The sequence below is a fragment of the Arachis duranensis genome, chromosome 2, assembly GCF_000817695.3.
Source record: "Arachis duranensis cultivar V14167 chromosome 2, aradu.V14167.gnm2.J7QH, whole genome shotgun sequence".
Lineage (NCBI taxonomy): Eukaryota > Viridiplantae > Streptophyta > Magnoliopsida > Fabales > Fabaceae > Arachis > Arachis duranensis.
The window spans coordinates 44,344,141-44,361,914 of NC_029773.3; the positions used below are offsets into that span (position 1 = coordinate 44,344,141).

The 17,774-nt window shown below is 36.1% G+C and overlaps 1 protein-coding gene across 1 annotated transcript; it reads right to left on the reverse strand.

Moving 5' to 3' along the window:
* Position 1: 1 nt before the first annotated feature.
* Positions 2–15,553, reverse strand: LOC107474322 (splicing factor U2af large subunit B). The gene is made up of 10 exons (XM_052257042.1): positions 15,337–15,553; positions 12,624–14,130; positions 12,392–12,529; positions 7,035–7,106; positions 6,697–6,738; positions 3,194–3,280; positions 2,580–2,687; positions 2,360–2,452; positions 1,166–1,245; positions 2–1,065 (listed from the first exon to the last, which is right to left on the reverse strand). The coding sequence occupies exons 2-10, from the start codon at positions 14,082–14,084 to the stop codon at positions 369–371; spliced, it is 2,778 nt and encodes a 925-aa protein (XP_052113002.1). The 5' UTR covers positions 14,085–14,130; positions 15,337–15,553; the 3' UTR covers positions 2–368.
* Between the last annotated feature and the right edge of the window lie 2,221 nt (positions 15,554–17,774).

A 17,774-nucleotide genomic window follows, 5' to 3' on the forward strand; every position in this document is an offset into this window, starting at 1 on the left:
ATAAAGCAAAAGAAGGGCAACCTAGTATATTTGTAACAAAAATTATGAAAGAACATGACCATATCCTAATAATTAGGGTAACTCACATTTCAATCTGACTACGATACAACAGACAGTTAGTAACGAAACATATACAAAGAATGTTATCAAATTGATTCAACGGCTTTGGTTGGAAACTTCATGCATGCTACTGCTCTGTTATCAAATTGGCACTGTTAAATAAAGCCTCTTCCAACTCCAAATGGGAAAAGAATACCAGATGTCATCAGAGTTAATTTGAATACGAAAACCCCGTTCCAAAGGATTTCATGGTAATAGCAAACTCCCTCAGTCAATCAGATTCATTAACTACCATTTACCTGGGAAGCTCATTTGTTAAACCTTGCCCTATATTGATTGAGAGAAACATACTCGACTGTAACTGTTCGGCCGTCGAAGAGACGTCCATGTAAACAATGTGCCACTGAGCAACATGCTTCAGTCCTTCCAAACTCAACAAGAACAGAACCTTGTTCAAATACACTGTCGTGAATATCATCTTCCTCATCACGTTTGGGAGAGCTTTCCTGAACCACACATACACTGTTGTTTGGATCAACAATGCTAGCCACAGTCTTCGTTTCGGCCTCTGAACCAGTATTGTTAGCAACCATATTATCAAGTGATTTTGGTCCATCTTCCAGTGTGTCCAGGTAACCGGCACATTCTTGAGTATTACTACTGGGTATGCTCTTCTTCCCTGTATCCTTTGTTGTTACATCACTTTCACACTGTTCTAGACATGATTTATAATCAAAAGCATCATCATTTAAACCAACATTGCGATTGTCATCAACTTTATCTTCCAGCTCTTTCTCATAATAGGAGTCCATTCCACTTGATTCTTTGGACTCAAGTAAAGTCGCCCTTTCAGAAAAGCTAGGTTCTTCGTCATTAGTATTGCACATTCTGTCTTCCAAAGCTTCTTCAAAGTCCACTTTGTTTTTAACTTCAGATTCTGATTTAGGTTCGGAGTTCATCTCACCGGTGTGCTTGACAACATTAAGGGATTTAATAGTCCCAAATCTGCAAAATAATTACTTGATACGGTAAATGTTTATAACCCCTTTAACATTATGAGCAATTCCAGAGTACAAAAAAAAACAATGTGAAGTTCTTAAAAGACCTTGCACATTCCAATCGCACATCCTCCAAAATTTCTTCAACTGCCATGCCCGGAAGAGATGAAATGGACTCCATTGCAAACTAATCATAATGCACATGCAGTATAAGAACGCAATCATCAAAATATCGAATATAACTTGAGGTATATTCTTATACACAACACTGAAAGTTTCTAATTTAATTTTTACACAATCACTTTAAATTGCCAATGAAATATCATGAGTATAGTGTACAGTTACTATAGGCACGGAATAAATTGAAAATAATTATCCCCCATATGCATACTTTTTGACCCCATATGTACAGAAACAAAATTACAATTGAATCAGTTAAGGACCGACTATGCATACTTCTTGTCCCCCATATGTAACACTCATTTTCAATTTGGCTCCAATACTCATACTTGTTAATAACTACTGTAAGTGTTATAAAAGCAATATTTGATATTGCACCCCATTCTTCTGATCAAAAGTCAAATTTAACCACTAGAAAATTGGGACTCGGGCTTTACAACACATCAAGTAAGGATTGAAGTCATATCATGCAAATCAATCCCATCTACACACAAAAAATTGTAATACAGCCTAAGAGATTGTGGATGTGTGGGGTGTCAATTCTGTTAATGGATCCCTAACGGCAGGACAACATTTAGTCAATTTTGAAATGTTAGAGACTTAAATAGGACGATTGAAACGTTAGGAACAACTTTGGGACTTACCCCAAACGTTGGAGACAAAAACGATACTTTACTCTTTTTTTTATTCTTTAGCAGCGCATTTTAAAAAGTATAGCTAAAAAAAGGATTACCAAAATGTAAAAAAAATTATGACTTTAATTTTAATAACACTTGCATAGCCACCATAAACATAAACATACTAGAATTTGGATTTGGATCTTCTAAAGTTTGAATTTCACTTTAGAGAGTAAAGTGTCATCTCTCACCATTTATTTCATAGGTGGGACCAAGAATAAATATGAAAGAGAAATCATTTAAGGGTAGAAAATCACACTTTACTCTCTAAAGTAAAATTCAAACTTTAGAAGATCCAAATCCATATATATATATATCCATTAAAGTAGTATGGTTTGCATTGAAGCTAACAAAGACACTTAAATTTAAGGAACTGGGAAATTGAGTACTCAAATTATATAAAAATAAAATAACTTCAGGAAAACTAAATAAAAAATTTCATACCACATTTTTAATCTTTAAAACTTGTGTTGGCTTTCTAAGCAGTGGCTTTGCATGCTCTGGAATGATATAAGATGGTAGCTTCCCGCCATTTTCCTATATCATTTTCATCTTAGTGAACATTCATCTCAGTCGTTTCAAAGAGGAAGGATATAATTCAAAGGCAATTTCTGAATCACATCAAAGAATTCGAAATAGGCAATAGGATGAGTGAGGAAATTACCATGGCCAACGCATCAGGCATAGCCTGAACAACTGTTAGCACTTCACCTCCTAGTTTCATACCATTCAGACCCGCACATGCTTTGATGGTAACAGAGTGATCCACGTACTAACAGTTTGTACAAACAAATTATCAATTCATGAAAAAAGACATTATAGAATGGGGAGTGGGGGGAGTGCCTCATCAAAACAAATCTAAACAACAAAATGAGGTTGGCTCCAGATGAGATGTTATATATATGAGGAGAAAGAACAATTGGCTTTGGATGAACTCAAACTGATAAGTCAATTAATGAAAAAGAGCACCATATGATACCAAAAATCATAAAACTTATGCGAACTGCCAAGTTTGTGTATATACAGCTAAAACTTCAACCAAACGGCTTTGTGATTGGCTTTATGGATGTAACGCAAAAGCAAATAAGTATAAAAAAAGATTTACATGAATAGTTTCTCAAAAGGACAGTTTTATTGACTAGGGGAACAAGAATCTTCAAAGAGGCAAAGAGCCAACCACATCAGAAGTAGAATAAGAACTCTGTCTATAGGACAACCACCATTGCACAAAAATAAGACAAAACTAGTAAATAAAAAAGAAAATCAATGCACCCTTACCTCGAGAAAGGCGTGTGATCCAATGTTGTCCCCGGTCTCAAAGTGGTAAGCCTTCAAAGATCCAAATGCACCAGCAATCTCCATAAGCTAGACAATAATAGATAATAGAGTTTGAGAATTCAGAGAGAGAGAATTGGAGAAATCAGAATTTTTTCTTATTGAAGTACTCAAGCAGTACTTATATACGTAAGTGAAGAGAGTGTTCAGCACACTAGTTGAAGGGGGTAGAAGGGTCTTTACACTAGTTCGGGGCCGTTAGGGAATCTATCCTGGCTGGCAATTCCTATAACTACTCTAACAGCTTCTAGACTCTTCCAGATTCTTTACTCAGCTCACTCTATTATGTCCCCTGAAATGGGGTTTTTGTAACATCAAAATTCTATTACAAGTAGCTTTTCTCTCAAACTCAGGAATTTAGCTTTAGAGACTTCCTTGGTCAACAAGTTGCTCAGTTCTGAGAATATGAGCAACCAATAATTTTCCTTCCATAACCCTTTCTCTTCCCAAGAAGAGATTCAACTCCATATGTTTCATTCTATTATATAACTGGGTTGTGAGCTAGCATTATGGCGCTCAAGTTGTCACAGTTCACCACTGATCTTGAAGTAGGAACCCTCACAATTCAGTGAGCAAAGTTTGAACCCGATGAGGTCTACCATACTTCTATATTCTGTCTCCATACTTGAACGATCAACAGTAGGCTGTTTTCTGGACCACCGGAAAATGAGGTTAGGTATTAGGTAGACACAGGCTCCTGATACGGACCACCGGTCATCCAAATCTGCAGTCCAGCAAACATCACAGTACCCTCGCATATTCAAGTTCCATGGTTTAGGGGCTGGCATGAGCAGAACTCCAAGCTCTCCTGGGTGGCAGCAAGGTACTGCAGAATTCTTTTCACTAAAGGGGAAAAGGTTCCCGAGTAATCTAGGGCAACTCTTTGTAGAAAACCCTTGGAAACAAGGCGTTGCTTAAGTTTGTCGACGCCATCTGGGATTCTGTGTTCTATTTCACTTGAAATACCCACTTGCAGCCAATCGCAGTGCAGTTTGGAGGAAGAGCTAGGAGTTGAGGACAGTCTCAATGAGATGCCTAGATTCCTTTCCACTATGCCATTAAGATGATGCATGTGTGGGTAGATCAACCTGTGATTGATGCCCTCTTTTCTAAAATAGGTAGACAACAATCTATATTCCCATCCCCAAACTGATTGGATACCTTTGATTTTCTTCCCAAACTGCAACTCAGCAGCCTCCTTAAAACTGCACGAAGGCAGGGAAAGCTACAGATTTGGTTTTCAAAAAAGAAGTCCATGTGAATCTAGAGTGAGCATTTATAAAGGCTATGTAGTATTTGTAGCCATTATTTGAGATAACAGGGGAAGGACCTCAAAGATCAGTGCAGATGAGTTCTAAGGGAGTATTGTAATCTGTAAAGGACAAGGAAGACGGAATACGATGTGCTTTGCAAAGACAGAAAGCAGAGCAAGTATCAGAAACATTTGTATAAACATGGAATTTTATAATTTTTCAATATATGGCAAACTAAATTTTGAGAAGCATGCACCAGCCTATGCAGCCAAAGACAAATTATTTGAATATGCAACAGATTATAATACATGAAATCATGCTGCTTTTGGTAATCTAAAATTATTGAATCATGAAATTGTTGCTGGTGTTGCAGCTTAAAGTTTGCAAATCTATATAGGTCTTCCTTTCCAATCTTGCCATGGAGCATTACATCCCTAGTGGCCTGTGATTTAACCAAGCAGTTATAAGGCCAGAATTTGAAGAAACGATGATTGTACAAAGTGAATTTACTAACACTAATTAGATTTTTAGTGATTTGTGGTACATGTAACATTCAATTTAAGTGAATATTTAGGTGTGCAAACACCAGAATTTCCAATCTGGGAGATAGACAGAACTTGTCCATTACCAGCATGGAGGAGGTCAGGTCCAGGGTATGGGGATGCATGCATCAGATTGGGGGTATTCAGGAATAACATGAGATATGACTCTAGAATCAGGATATCAGGCCGAATCAGCAACTGACTCAAGTGAGCTATGGCAGCAGAGAAATGAGTAGGCCTAAGGAGAATTTATGTAGGAATGACTTGGAGAGAAGAAATGATTATGCAATTGCATGATTTAGATATGATGCATGGTTATGACGTGGCAAGTAATTAGTGTAATGCGATGTGTAGTTCCGTGTATAAGGAGCGGTGAACTTAAAATTTGCATAGGGTGGAGGTGGAAGGAGAGAAGGTTAGAAATCTTGATCTAACCCATGCCAGAAGTTAAAGCTAGAGTGGCGCAGCTAGCGGAATTTCCACTAGCTTGTCCACCACCGCATCCCTTGCCACCTCTACTAGTACTACGACTACCACATCCTCCTCTGGTGATTGATTGAGTTGCAACATGTGCTTGAAGGTCTGGAGTGGAGAACATTTTTTCATTTGCTTCAGTCCAAGCTTCATGAGTCATGAGGTATAGAGGTGTGAGGTGTGCTTCCACCTACGGAACAAAGTAAGGCTCAAATCTAGTGTTGATGGATGTAACAAACACATCATACTCAGATCTGAGTCCAGCAAGAATCACAGCTATGTGTTCTTGTTTATAAACACGACTTCCAACAGAGGTTAAAGCATTTACGAGAGCTCGAACTCGAAGAAGAAAATTCAACAGTTTAGATGTTTGTACAATAGTGCTCAACTCAGCTTTGAGTTGCTGGACGTGCACTCTTGTTTGTGACGCTAAATAGAGATCTAGTTTCTCCCAAATTGCCACGAAAATTCGCAATCAACCACCAGTGTGAGAAGACTCCGTTGTCGACATCATCCACATGAGAAGTGTTTGATCCATCTCTTCCAGAGTTCGTAGGAACTTGAGATGGAATTGTTGAGAGAATCTTCTGGCAAAGCAAATTTTGAAGACTAAATAGCACACTGATTGATGAAGCTGGAGTGACAATTGCTCTTAATCGCAGAGAGAACTTCGCACCGATTATAAAGTCAGAGAGACAGATTGGGAAGAGGAGGCAGAGGCGGAGGAGGAGGATCAACCAACACTAGCAGGTTCATCAGCGGAGGTGATGGAGGAGGATCCATGCTTTTGCAATCAGCTCCTCTTGATTCCATAATAGTTTTCAGAGAATCTATTCTTATGAGAGAACCAAACCAGTACATATATTCATAAGTGAGGAGAGTGTTCAGCACACTTGTTGAAGAGGGTAGAAGGGTCTTTACATACTTAAGTTAGGGGCTGTTAGGGAATCTATCCTAGCTGGCAATTCCTATAACTGCTCTAACAGCTTCTAAACTCTTCTGGATTCTTCACTCAGCTCACTCTATTAATAGATATAAATAAAACAAGTCTTAGTCACAACTGACAAGAACCAAAAAGTAAGCAGATTGGGTTACTACAAGGTGTACAAACCATAACCTTAACCTCTAAGGGTTAAAATATGAAAAAGAAACAAGATTTTCCTTTCCAACTACTTACCATCTCTGAAGAAACATGACTTGAAATTCCACCTACGAAGATCTGCAAGAATACCAAGGGAAAAAAAAGAGATCACAGTCACTAGACGAACTATTGACTGACAAAATGCAGCAGAGCACACATAGGTAATAAAAATTAATTCAAAAAAGGTACAAGGAATAAAAAATATGAATGGATGCATGTCCAAATTTAAAGTCAAAAGCCGGAATTAACTTGTGATGGCTAAGTCAATCAAGTCAGATTTGAACCTAGGCTAAAATGTAATGATATTTGTGGTAAACCAGGAAATTTTCTGGAACATAAAATCAGTTCTATATTAGATTGTTTTGTATGTGCACCTTGTTGGGTGAATCAATCACTACATCACTTGTTGCGAAAGCAGTATCATCTGATCTCTCTGGTTCACCAGTCTGCATGAAAATAGCAATTGTCTGAAAACCTGCTACACGGATGATAACCACAATATACCTTAGAATTGCAAAGCACTGCCACAGCATTAGAAGTAACAAAGACTAATAGAATTAAAATCCCTAAACAAAAGTAACTTAACAAACAAAGAATTATATACAGAAAAGATTTGCCATCAAATACAAGATCCCATCAACATCCTCTAACTAGATTAGAACCAACAAAAAGCCAAGAACTTTAATTTCATACTTCTGTCATTTATATTAAGCCTTTCTCAAGTTGCTTCATGTACACGTACAATCATTTTCCTATAAAACATAAAAACCACTTGTACAAAAAATGACTTCTGAGAGGCTAGAATACTATGCAGAAGTTCCCTGAGATTCACTGAGATCAGATGCTACTGGAAAAAGAACATGATAATTCCTTTGTTGTTTCTCGGCAATAAAGGACAGTGTTACCATGAACCAAACATTTAACACCATATATAGTTAAATTAGATACTATCAAACAATAGCACTTAGTGGAAACTAAAAATGCTCCCAACATTTCAATATCCCAATCTATAAGGACAAGGTGCACTGCACAACTGAGACACAGAACTGTGACCTTCTGAACCATCCAAACCAAAAGGATCTCATTCTTTTGGCATAAGCATACACTACAACTCCTGTTGTAGAACATACTTTCTCTGCCATCATACCAAATCATCTTGTGAGCATAAGAAAAATGAATAGAATAACTCTCAGACAAAATCACCCTTCAGAGAAGTTACAAAGCAATATATTGCATCACAACGGATGCCATGCAAGGAAGAAAGACTAGAGGAATTTTTAGGAAGCTATCATTTTCTTAAGAGCATATCATAAATTTGTGGGGACAACTTACAAATTAACCATGCTTGAGTGGAGTCCTTATATAATGTCAAGTTAAAAGTTCCCATGCCGATAAAATATTAGATAAAGCGGAAGCAGAAATTGAACCTAATGCACCTCATCAATTTTCTTTCCTCAGGAAAGCTGATCTTCATTAACTTAATTAAGGATGACATGTCAGCATACAACACGGAAGAAATGTAGAAACTCGGTTAAAGCAGACACCGTAACCAAAAGTGGCATATGAAACACAAATAACTTGCAGCCCATAGCACTTACATGCTGAACTCGATATAACAAACAAAGCATCAGATCATAAATAGCATTCTCAGAGCAGCCTAAAACAATAACCATGAAACATTGGCCAGCTAAATCCTGGTAATGCATCAAACTTGTCAATACACCAGGAAGTCTTCTTAACTAGGAGTCTGCTTCGTCACCATCCAGAATGTGTATTACGGTATACCCCATATAAACATCCTATTTAAAAGATTCCAATACTAACGTCAGAAAATATCTCATAAAATGTAACAAGAAGATCACACTCTTGAAGCTACAGACAGTTTCTAGCATTTGGTTATGCATTATGAACTCATTTTCAAACTTAAAAGTCCACAAAACCTATGGCCAAATATATAAGAAATCAAAATTATACATTCATAAAGACATCCTTACAAGTATACCACTGGGGACTAAATTTGAGCCCTCAAAGCTAAATAAGGTTGAGAGTTGAGACTTAAATTGTCAAGGGTGAACACAAGACAAATTCAAAAGGTTAAGCCTTCGAAGATGGACTAGTATCTTCTGACCGTGATTCTTTCAAGCGTTTGATGTATGACTGTTAGTTTAAATACATTGTTCTTAGGTTCTACAAACAATTTATTTAGAATTCTGATACCAAATTGCTTCATTCACAACCAAAGTAGTAGTATCGCACATCTCGATTCATTTTTATTAGTATCTCAGTGAGCAAAAACAGTCTGATAGGAAGATTGGGGTTTCTTACTTTAAATGATTGCTAACAGCAAAAATAATAACATATTGTCCAGTAAAGCATCATCAGTAAAACTGACAAACAGACTTTTGAACTTTTTCATCTAGAGCTTCTTTGTGTACCTCTGCCTCTAGTTAGTGGGTTATTGTCTGTCTAATCAACTTTCCTGATTAGGGCTCAATCAGACAGGCCTCCGACCCTATCTGATCTGCCTCTAACAAAGGCTGAAGGGCCTCTCCCATTGAATACCAACTCATAACCAAGCATTGTTAATGTCACAGTGTCCCCTTCATGATTAGCCACCGAGCAGTATTTATTCACCAGATCTGCAGACTGCCCACTACAAATCCTTTACGTCTTGATCACCAAGGCGCATCGAATCTAAGCATATCCCATTTACAAGTACCAGTCAGAAAAGTTGCAGCTGAGCCTCCTTGTCAGTATCACGACTTTATATCAATTACCAATGAAACTTACGTTCAGCTTGAGAGGTGCCTTTTGATCACAAATAACTCTTCAAGCTTCCTTCTTTTCATCCACTTGCTCAAATGCTATGAATCACAACTCCTATAATTTTTATCAATTTGCATAACACAATTAAAATACCTACATCTACCTATAATTCTACATCCTTTTCCAATTTTCACCTCTAAGTCATTGCAAGCATGTCTTGAACCTTCCAACCACATATTCCATTTACTTCTACTTCATTTTATACTGTCAAATCAAAACCATATAGCATGAAATTCTTGTCAAGGGGCTTCTAGCCGTAACTAGTTTATAATACATATCATCCCTTGAATCTCCAACTATGACTACTATTTGCAATATGTATTCATAAAGGCACTGACAGCTAATTCAATTTGTAATGGCTCATGGTGAAACCATTTAATTATAGCGATATAATTGTCATTCACGGCCCAACACAATTTCCTATCTTAGCTTTTTGACCGCATTATCCATATCCTGTATGACCCAAATATACACAACATGCCCTCCTTCCTTCACACCCAACCAGAGGCTAGGACCTCTTTTAGGTCAATGAAAATTGTAAACTTTGTTTAGATCTTTTCATTTCATCTAAGATACTCTATATGGACAAGAAAATATATAATACCAAACCCAAACTTAATTCTCACAGTAAACTTGCAGCCTAGATCAAGTATACGCAAAAATCAAGATGAGCAATTTTTACATGCCCAGTAGGCCAGTAACCTATTTCTTATTGACAGAAAATAGGCTCAGAAATCGAGTAATAGGACAATAAAGATTGAAGAGGAAACTTGCAAATTCATCAAACTGCATATTTTTAAAACCCATAGGGATTTGCTGCTTGTATAAGGAATGTATAAAGGGAAAACAGATAAACCCTAAGCACTTTGAGGTGCTCAGACCTTCAATGCTACCCCAATATTCTGTCTACCCATCCTATTGTCTACGCTCCCCTCTAACACTGCTGCCTAACAGAATAATTATTCTTCCACAAATTCACTCTCCTATCCTATCTCTTGCCACCTTGCCTAGCTAGTATGCTCACTAAGGATCCTATTTCCTTCAGCAGTCCTTTTCCTCACCTCACTAGTCCCATTCTTCACCCATTTGGCCAAGGCAAATTTAACCCTCGGAGTTTCGTCAGTCTCATAGACACAACACCAACAAAAGGATAATTTAAAAAAGGAGTTCCTGACTAGTCAGATAATGGGTGATTAACTGACTATACAAGATTAACATGAATATATGCAATAACCAATACAATTTCTACATCTCTTCAAATTTTTTTAGTATAAGTGTCTCCATTGCCATTATTATGATTGCAAGGCCTTCAAGTCCACAATAGGATTAAGGGTTAGTTTAGATTGACTTTTTAAAAAAGTACTTATCTTTTTTTTTCTTTTCTAAACAAATCTTTTTTTAATAGAGAAAAGCAAGTTCACATTTGGATAGACCTTTTAGAAAGAGTTTTCAAATATTAAAAACGTCCTTTACTTCTGCTTTTTTTAATAAAAGTACTTTTCTTAAAAGATGTATTCAAACGAGTTTAAAACTTAACAAAAGTACATTATTTTTTATTAAAAGTACTTTTTTCACTCAAATAAGTCGCTCCAAACTAACACTAACATTGTGATTTTTCTAATCTAATATATCCAAGACACACTAACTTGAAATCAAAATAGGTGGCACCAATATAATCAGAGATGGCTCATAACCTTCAAACAAATTAAATCATGAAATTTACAAAACCAGAAAATTTTGGACTATATCTCATAAGAATAGTAGAGCAGCATTCTGAAAGAAATCAACACAATGAATCTACGCTTCTTTAAATACACCCTAACTGATTAAAGTATATTTTGGTAACAAACAATGAAAAACTCATAAATTTTAAATAAAAGATACATTCAAGCAAAATGAAAAGTTACAATGTACTATCCAAGGAATCAAGGATTCTTAAATATCATATATGAGAAGTCATGAACTCATGAAATATGTCACGTTTCTTCCGTAGATCTTCAAGTTTGAGAAAAAGGAAAAGAAATAATGAGTTCCCAACTCTAGAACAAATTTGTTAATCTTACATATCATAAAAGGCAATGATTAAATAATTAAGAAGCTCGAACCTTTGGATACGAAATTCAGTTGTTATAACAGACTTTTCAATGAACTTCTAAAACATGTTTTTTAGTGTTCAATCTGGTTAACATCCAAATGTCAATGTTAACCATAAAAAATTCAATGACTTTGAAACAGAAACACAAAACTTTCTCAAAGAAATTCATGCTATGAATTTGGATCCTCCAAAATCCATTATCCATCATAGGTGTACACTGTACAATGCAGTTCTAACGAAATTAGCATCCCATGATTACCATACAATTTACATTCCTATAGAAAATTTCAGCAAATACATGAAAAAATAAATTAAGACAAATTATTGTGCAAATGTTCTACTTCCCTTATACATTGGATGAGTTTTTTCTTTTTTTTTTACATTAAGTCACCAAGATTAAACAAGTCATGTCCTAGTCACAAATTTCAAAAATTGGTCAACTCATAAGATTAACAAATCCTACTGATATAATGTAATTCAGCAATGTAATATTGAAGTTTCATTATTATCACAGCAAGATTAAGCAAACCTATTTTCAATAACGACCAGAAATTTGCCAACTTCCAACAGGTATACACAAACAAGTGAGCAACATAGGTGGTAATACAACTTTGAACTATACGAGTTTGCAGTTCTTTAAGAAAAATATACTAGACTTTGGTTGATAACATACTAGAACGTAAATATCAATTAAAAAATTCAAATTCAAGAAGATTAAAACACCATACATTTACCAAAACTAGCTAGTATATGAATATGAATAGGTATGCATATTGAAGAATAAGGTAAGGAAAAGATTTTCATTCTTACTGTAACTTCAACATAATCTTTGGGCCGTCTAATTTTCATGCTGCAGCCGAAAAGTGTACTACCATCAAAAGAAAGAGCACTTGAGGCATCCTCAGCCGTCAGGAACTCTACAACTGCTTGGCCTTTATCTTTATGCAACTGCAAGGAACAAATGCAAGAACAAACTCAAAACAACTGCTTCATTATGGGGGAGGGAGGGCATTAGTTTTCACGTTTTGCACTGTAAACTCACAATGCAGCTGATACATGGTTGGGCCTGCACGATATGATTAACACCTGAAGAGAGCAAGAGGTTATTGAAACTATCCATCACAGCTTTCTCAGTGACTGAAGTTGGTACATTCTCAAGATAAAGCCTTCTCATAGGTCGGGTAGCTTGTGTCAATTGGACAGGATCAATGTGGGCATTCTTCCCTATTGATACATCATTCAGAATCATTGCCAAAGGCTTGACAACAGTCGGATCAACAGAAGTAGCCAAAGCCATGCTCTGTATGTTTGATAACATGGCATGGTTTGATAACTGAAAACTAGAAGAAACAAAAGCTTGAGGAGAATTATCTGCCCCACCAGAGGTAAGATCCCATCCTGCCCGTTTCTTCTCTGTTGAATGCTTAGATGATGACGGAGTATTAGCAGCAGCTTCACTTTTCCTCTTCCTTGGTGAATAGCCACCAAGTCCACTTGTTGACGCACCATGCCGATGGTTATGACTACTTGAGCCGTTAGTTGATGCTCTATCTCTATAAACATCAGAATGCTTTTTCCTAGAGCTATCTTTCAGAGAAAGCATTGGCAACTCTTTCCGTTCTTCAACATGATAGGTATGTTTTGCTGACCTTGGTGAAAAGGATGGGGATCTTCTTCTTCTTTTGTTATCATGTTCTTGACTTCTTGATGGTCTCCTCTTTACTGTTGATTCTTCATGATGTGACACATTTTCCCGTCTTTGTTTCCTCTCTTGAATCCGTTGGTTATGATGTTTGCCAAGATCTTGTTTCACCATTGCATCCCTGTCAAGGGATTTATCATCTAGATGGTATTTTCTCTTGGCCTCTCTCTCATGTTTTGCTTTACCCTCTCCGTGCCTACCCTTATCCAAATCTCTATGATGCTTCTTTTCAGCTAATTTGTCAGAATCATTAATCAAATGTTTTCTTGATTTCTCCCTACCATTTCTACTTTTGTCGTGCTTTCTTTCAAAATGATACTCATTAATATTCTCAAAATCTCCAGTGTGGTCCTTTTTCTTTGTTTTCCTTTCAGATCTTGGTTTAATTGTTTCTGCATGTCTATCCTTATTAACCGAGTCTCTTTGATGCTTAATCCCATCTTCATAGTCATTTTTACTCAATCCTGCCATCTCTTTACCAGACTTTTCTTTAGTTATCTTGCCAGTTAAATCGTCTTCCTTTGCAACAGTGCTCTTAATGTTCTTTCTAGAAGTTGCATTTACTATTTCCTCAGAAACATGTTTTTGCCTGCTATAGGGTGGACTTCTATCATGTTTATAACTCATAGATTCAATATGATCAGGTATTTTCTTTGTAGAACTTCTTGGTGATTTATTCCATGCTTCCTTGAATGGGTCTTTCACATTTTCAAGCAATTCTTTGTTTCTTCTTCTATGCATAATCTCCTCAAAACTAAACGGCCTTGTACGGGCTGCACTCTCATCATCACAATTATTCATAGAAAATGTATTATTTTCTCCATTCTTCTCCTTTAAACGAACAGATCTGCTCATCATGTATGATGCAAATAAATTATAGAAGTAATGATCACGTTCCCTAAGTGAGTAATGAGAATAAGGGAAATGCCAACAGGCTAAAATCTTGAACCAAATTATACAATATCCTGAAAAACAAAAAGAAGTCATGATTATAATAAGAAATATTTTTATTTTTTATTTTTTATTTTTTATTAAAACAGCCACCTCATATATGCATCTGTTTGCAAATTTTGTTCAACTAAATGCCAGGCAGAAAATTCCATATGAAGCCATTAATAATTCATTGATCTCTTCCATGATTGTCACATGAAAAACATGACTTAAAAGAAGAATGCAAAATATAAAGTTGCTGCTTATATGGCTCTCATGTCTATGTTGTATTTAGTCAATTAAATTGACTGCTAAACTGACAACCAGGTAGCATAATGCTAATTTTATAAAATCAGAGAATCATCCAAAAGAAGGAAGATGCATAAAGACTTCGAGGGAAAGGGAGGAAAATCATATAAGATGCATGCTGAACCTGAGGGAAATCTTTTAACTAAAAAGAAAATTATTTTCACTACAACCTCGCACTTTGCATAAAGAAGGATTTATTAACAAAATTCTCAAAAAGAAGGTCCTCCTTCAAATTTTAAAATAGAGGGGAAAGAAGTTCACTCTACTGCTACCCAAGTAAGGTCCCCAAAGTTAAGAACGATCTCACCTCAAGTTTGAGCCATGTAAACAATAACAAAATAACAAAAAAAACTATAATTATGGGTCTCGATGTCTAATTACACTTCCAGAGTTCTAGTTTCTTTGTTAACGCATTTTTTCAAATCAAACTCTTACAAGCATATGTATAGTGATATGATACCAAAACAACTATGGGTACGAGTTACCAAATTCTTTAAAAGGAAGTGTATATAATTTCACACAAAGAAGAACACCAATTTTAACCTAAATCAAGTCTAAAGTGTTCATCATTTCATCATCTGAAAATAAAATAACACAAATATTCCAGTCCAAGAAACAAGAAGAAGAAGATTGATATTGCCAAATAGAAATGGGACTTTCAAAAACAAGAAAATTGATATAACCAAAAATGAATTATGGTTTGCAGCAACAAAATTGAACAAACAACAACAGAAACTGAATCATCCAAGACATGGTAGCAACAGCAGCAATATCAAATTGCAGCAGAAAGAAAAAAAATTAAATAAATAAATACCTTAGGCGCAGAAGCAGAAGGACAAAGGGTAAAGGCAGAGCAGAAGAGCAGGAAGAAAGTGTCGTCTCCGCCGATAGCCGCCGGCGGTAGAGAAGTTGGATGTGGCGGAAGACGTGATGGGCAGTCGGTTGCGAGACGAGAGAAGAGTGTGGGAGTGAGGACCGAATGAATAAAAAAATGACCGAGGAGGGATTCTGGGAACAGGGATAGGGTTTCGGGTGTGTAAAAGAAGGAAGAGAAAAAACCTCCCCGTCGGAATCAACTTGTTTAAAATAGAGAAAAAGACAAATAGGTCCACTATTTTTTTTTATATTTTTGTTTTTATGGTTAAAAAATAGAGTAATACCCCAAATCAGTCTCTAAAAAATTTTAGACCGCACACTTTAGTCCCCAAGAAATAAAAATATCCAAATCGATCCCCAACGTTAAATGCTGTTAGTCATTGGAGTTTCCGTCCGTCAAAAGATAATGTCCGCTGCTGAGGTGTAGCGTTAAGTTTTTCACGTGGCCATTAAGTGCCAGGTGGAGTGAAGAGGACAGTCAGTCCCTGTAGTCACAAACAGAACGACGCCGTTTTAGAGGCATGGAACGCTGCGTTTCCTGAGACTCCAAACCCTCATCTTCTTTTTACAAAGAATTGCCCTAACCCTCTCCACCGTCATCTCCCACCTCATATCCTACATCACCCTCAACACGCTCTCTAATCCATTTATTCTTCGTCGTTACTCTTTCATCCATGAACATAACGTCCGTTTGCTGCACCGTAACCGCCAAAGCATAGGAGCAAAATAGTGGGAAGGTTCGATTGTTAATCAAGCCTTAGTCGCGTTCACCAAGGTAACCCCCCGAAACCAAGAATGTAGTGCTTACTGCAAATATTGAAGGTGTTTATTATAGTACATGGTTAATCAAATTTTGAGTAGGTATTAATATGTTTTCGTTAGTAATAGCAGAGCATCTTCAGCAAAGTGTGCTCTTATTATATGATTATATGATTCTTATGTTTCATTGCATTGTATCTTTGTAGCCCATGATTATACATGATTATGTATGATGCTTATTTAGAATAGTTAAATAGAGTAATTTATGAAATTGAAAATTAATCTTCTTTTTCATTTCTGGATTTGTGGTGTATGTAATTTATGAAGTTAATATTTTTTTCACCATATATTGCAGATGGAGGATATGGTGGTTCCTGTGTTCCACCATGGAGGCAATATTGTAAGGGATAATAAAGGTGTTATGCTATACATCGATGGAAAGATTGAGAGATTTTCTAAGATGGATATTGACCTCATTTGCTTCTTTGATCTTCAAACTTTGTTCAAAGGACTAGGATACAGTGATTACAAGACAATGTACTGGTTTGATCCTGCTGCTTCAGAGTTTGAGTCCGGATTACACCCAATTAATAGAGATAAGGAGATAAATGAGTTGCGAGAGAATAAACAGAAGAACAGAAAGACTGATGAGTTTCACCTTTACTTTGATCACTGATGATTAGATTTTTGATGGTTTAGAATTTCACAAATGAATTCTCGTTGCAAGTATAGTTCCTAAACCAAACAATAATCTTTTCATACAAAAAGTTGTTTGTCACTAAAACAAACCCCTAAATTTATAAACCGAAGTATTGAAACCTCGGGTCGTTCTCCCTAGGAATTACAATAGAGTGTCTTGTTATTGGTTGTGAGTTATTTTGGGGTTTTGATATGAAGCATGAAAGATAAATGGCAAGAAAGTAAACTAAGGCCTAAAAAGGTCTTGGCAAGGGTTTAAACTAATGGCTAAAAAGGTTTTGGCAAGGGTTGGTGGTCAAGGATCTCTATCCTAATCACTAATCACAATATGAGAATTGGCAAGGATTAATCTCATTAAATCATCCTCTAACTAGTAGTAAAGGAAAGTCAAATGAGCTATATCAATCCTAATCCATAAGTTCTAACTCTCAACTAATTCAATTAGTGAGAGCTAGAGTAAATGGCTCCCAATCATCAATTACTTGGACATTAGTAACTCAAGAGTTCCTAAGTTACCTTTCCAAGCCAAGAGCATAAAACTCTACTCTAAAATCCAACCAAGCATTTCATCAAACACTTGGAAGGCATAAAAGGAAAGCATAGTAAATTGATAACAAGAATAGAATCTAACAATAATTATTGAAATGAATTAACAACAACAATCAAAAGAAAAAAATTTATTATGAATTACCTTGATTGAATTGAAAGAGAGTAGAAGAAACAAAAGTAGATCTACAACAAAACACAAGAACAACATAAAGGAAATTACAACAAAAAAATGGAAGGAGAATGAATGTAACAACAAGGAATTGGGAAGATAGAAGTAGAAGAAGATGTATTAAAATCTAGATCTAAGAACTAAACCTAATCCTAATCCTAATCCTAGAGAGAAGTGAGAGCTTCTCTCTCTAGAAACTA

What these genes read in the sequence shown, in the direction of transcription:
- LOC107474322 (XM_052257042.1), bottom strand. Translation starts at nt 14,084, where the DNA reads ATGAATAATTGTGATGATGAGAGTGCAGCCCGTACAAGGCCGTTTAGT. An exon ending in AAGATTATGTTGAAGTTACA is followed by an intron (nt 7,107 to 12,391) that starts GTAAGAATGAAA and finishes ATTTTCATGCAG; the next exon opens with ACTGGTGAACCAGAGAGATC. An exon ending in GATCACACGCCTTTCTCGAG is followed by an intron (nt 2,688 to 3,193) that starts GTAAGGGTGCAT and finishes ACAAACTGTTAG; the next exon opens with TACGTGGATCACTCTGTTAC.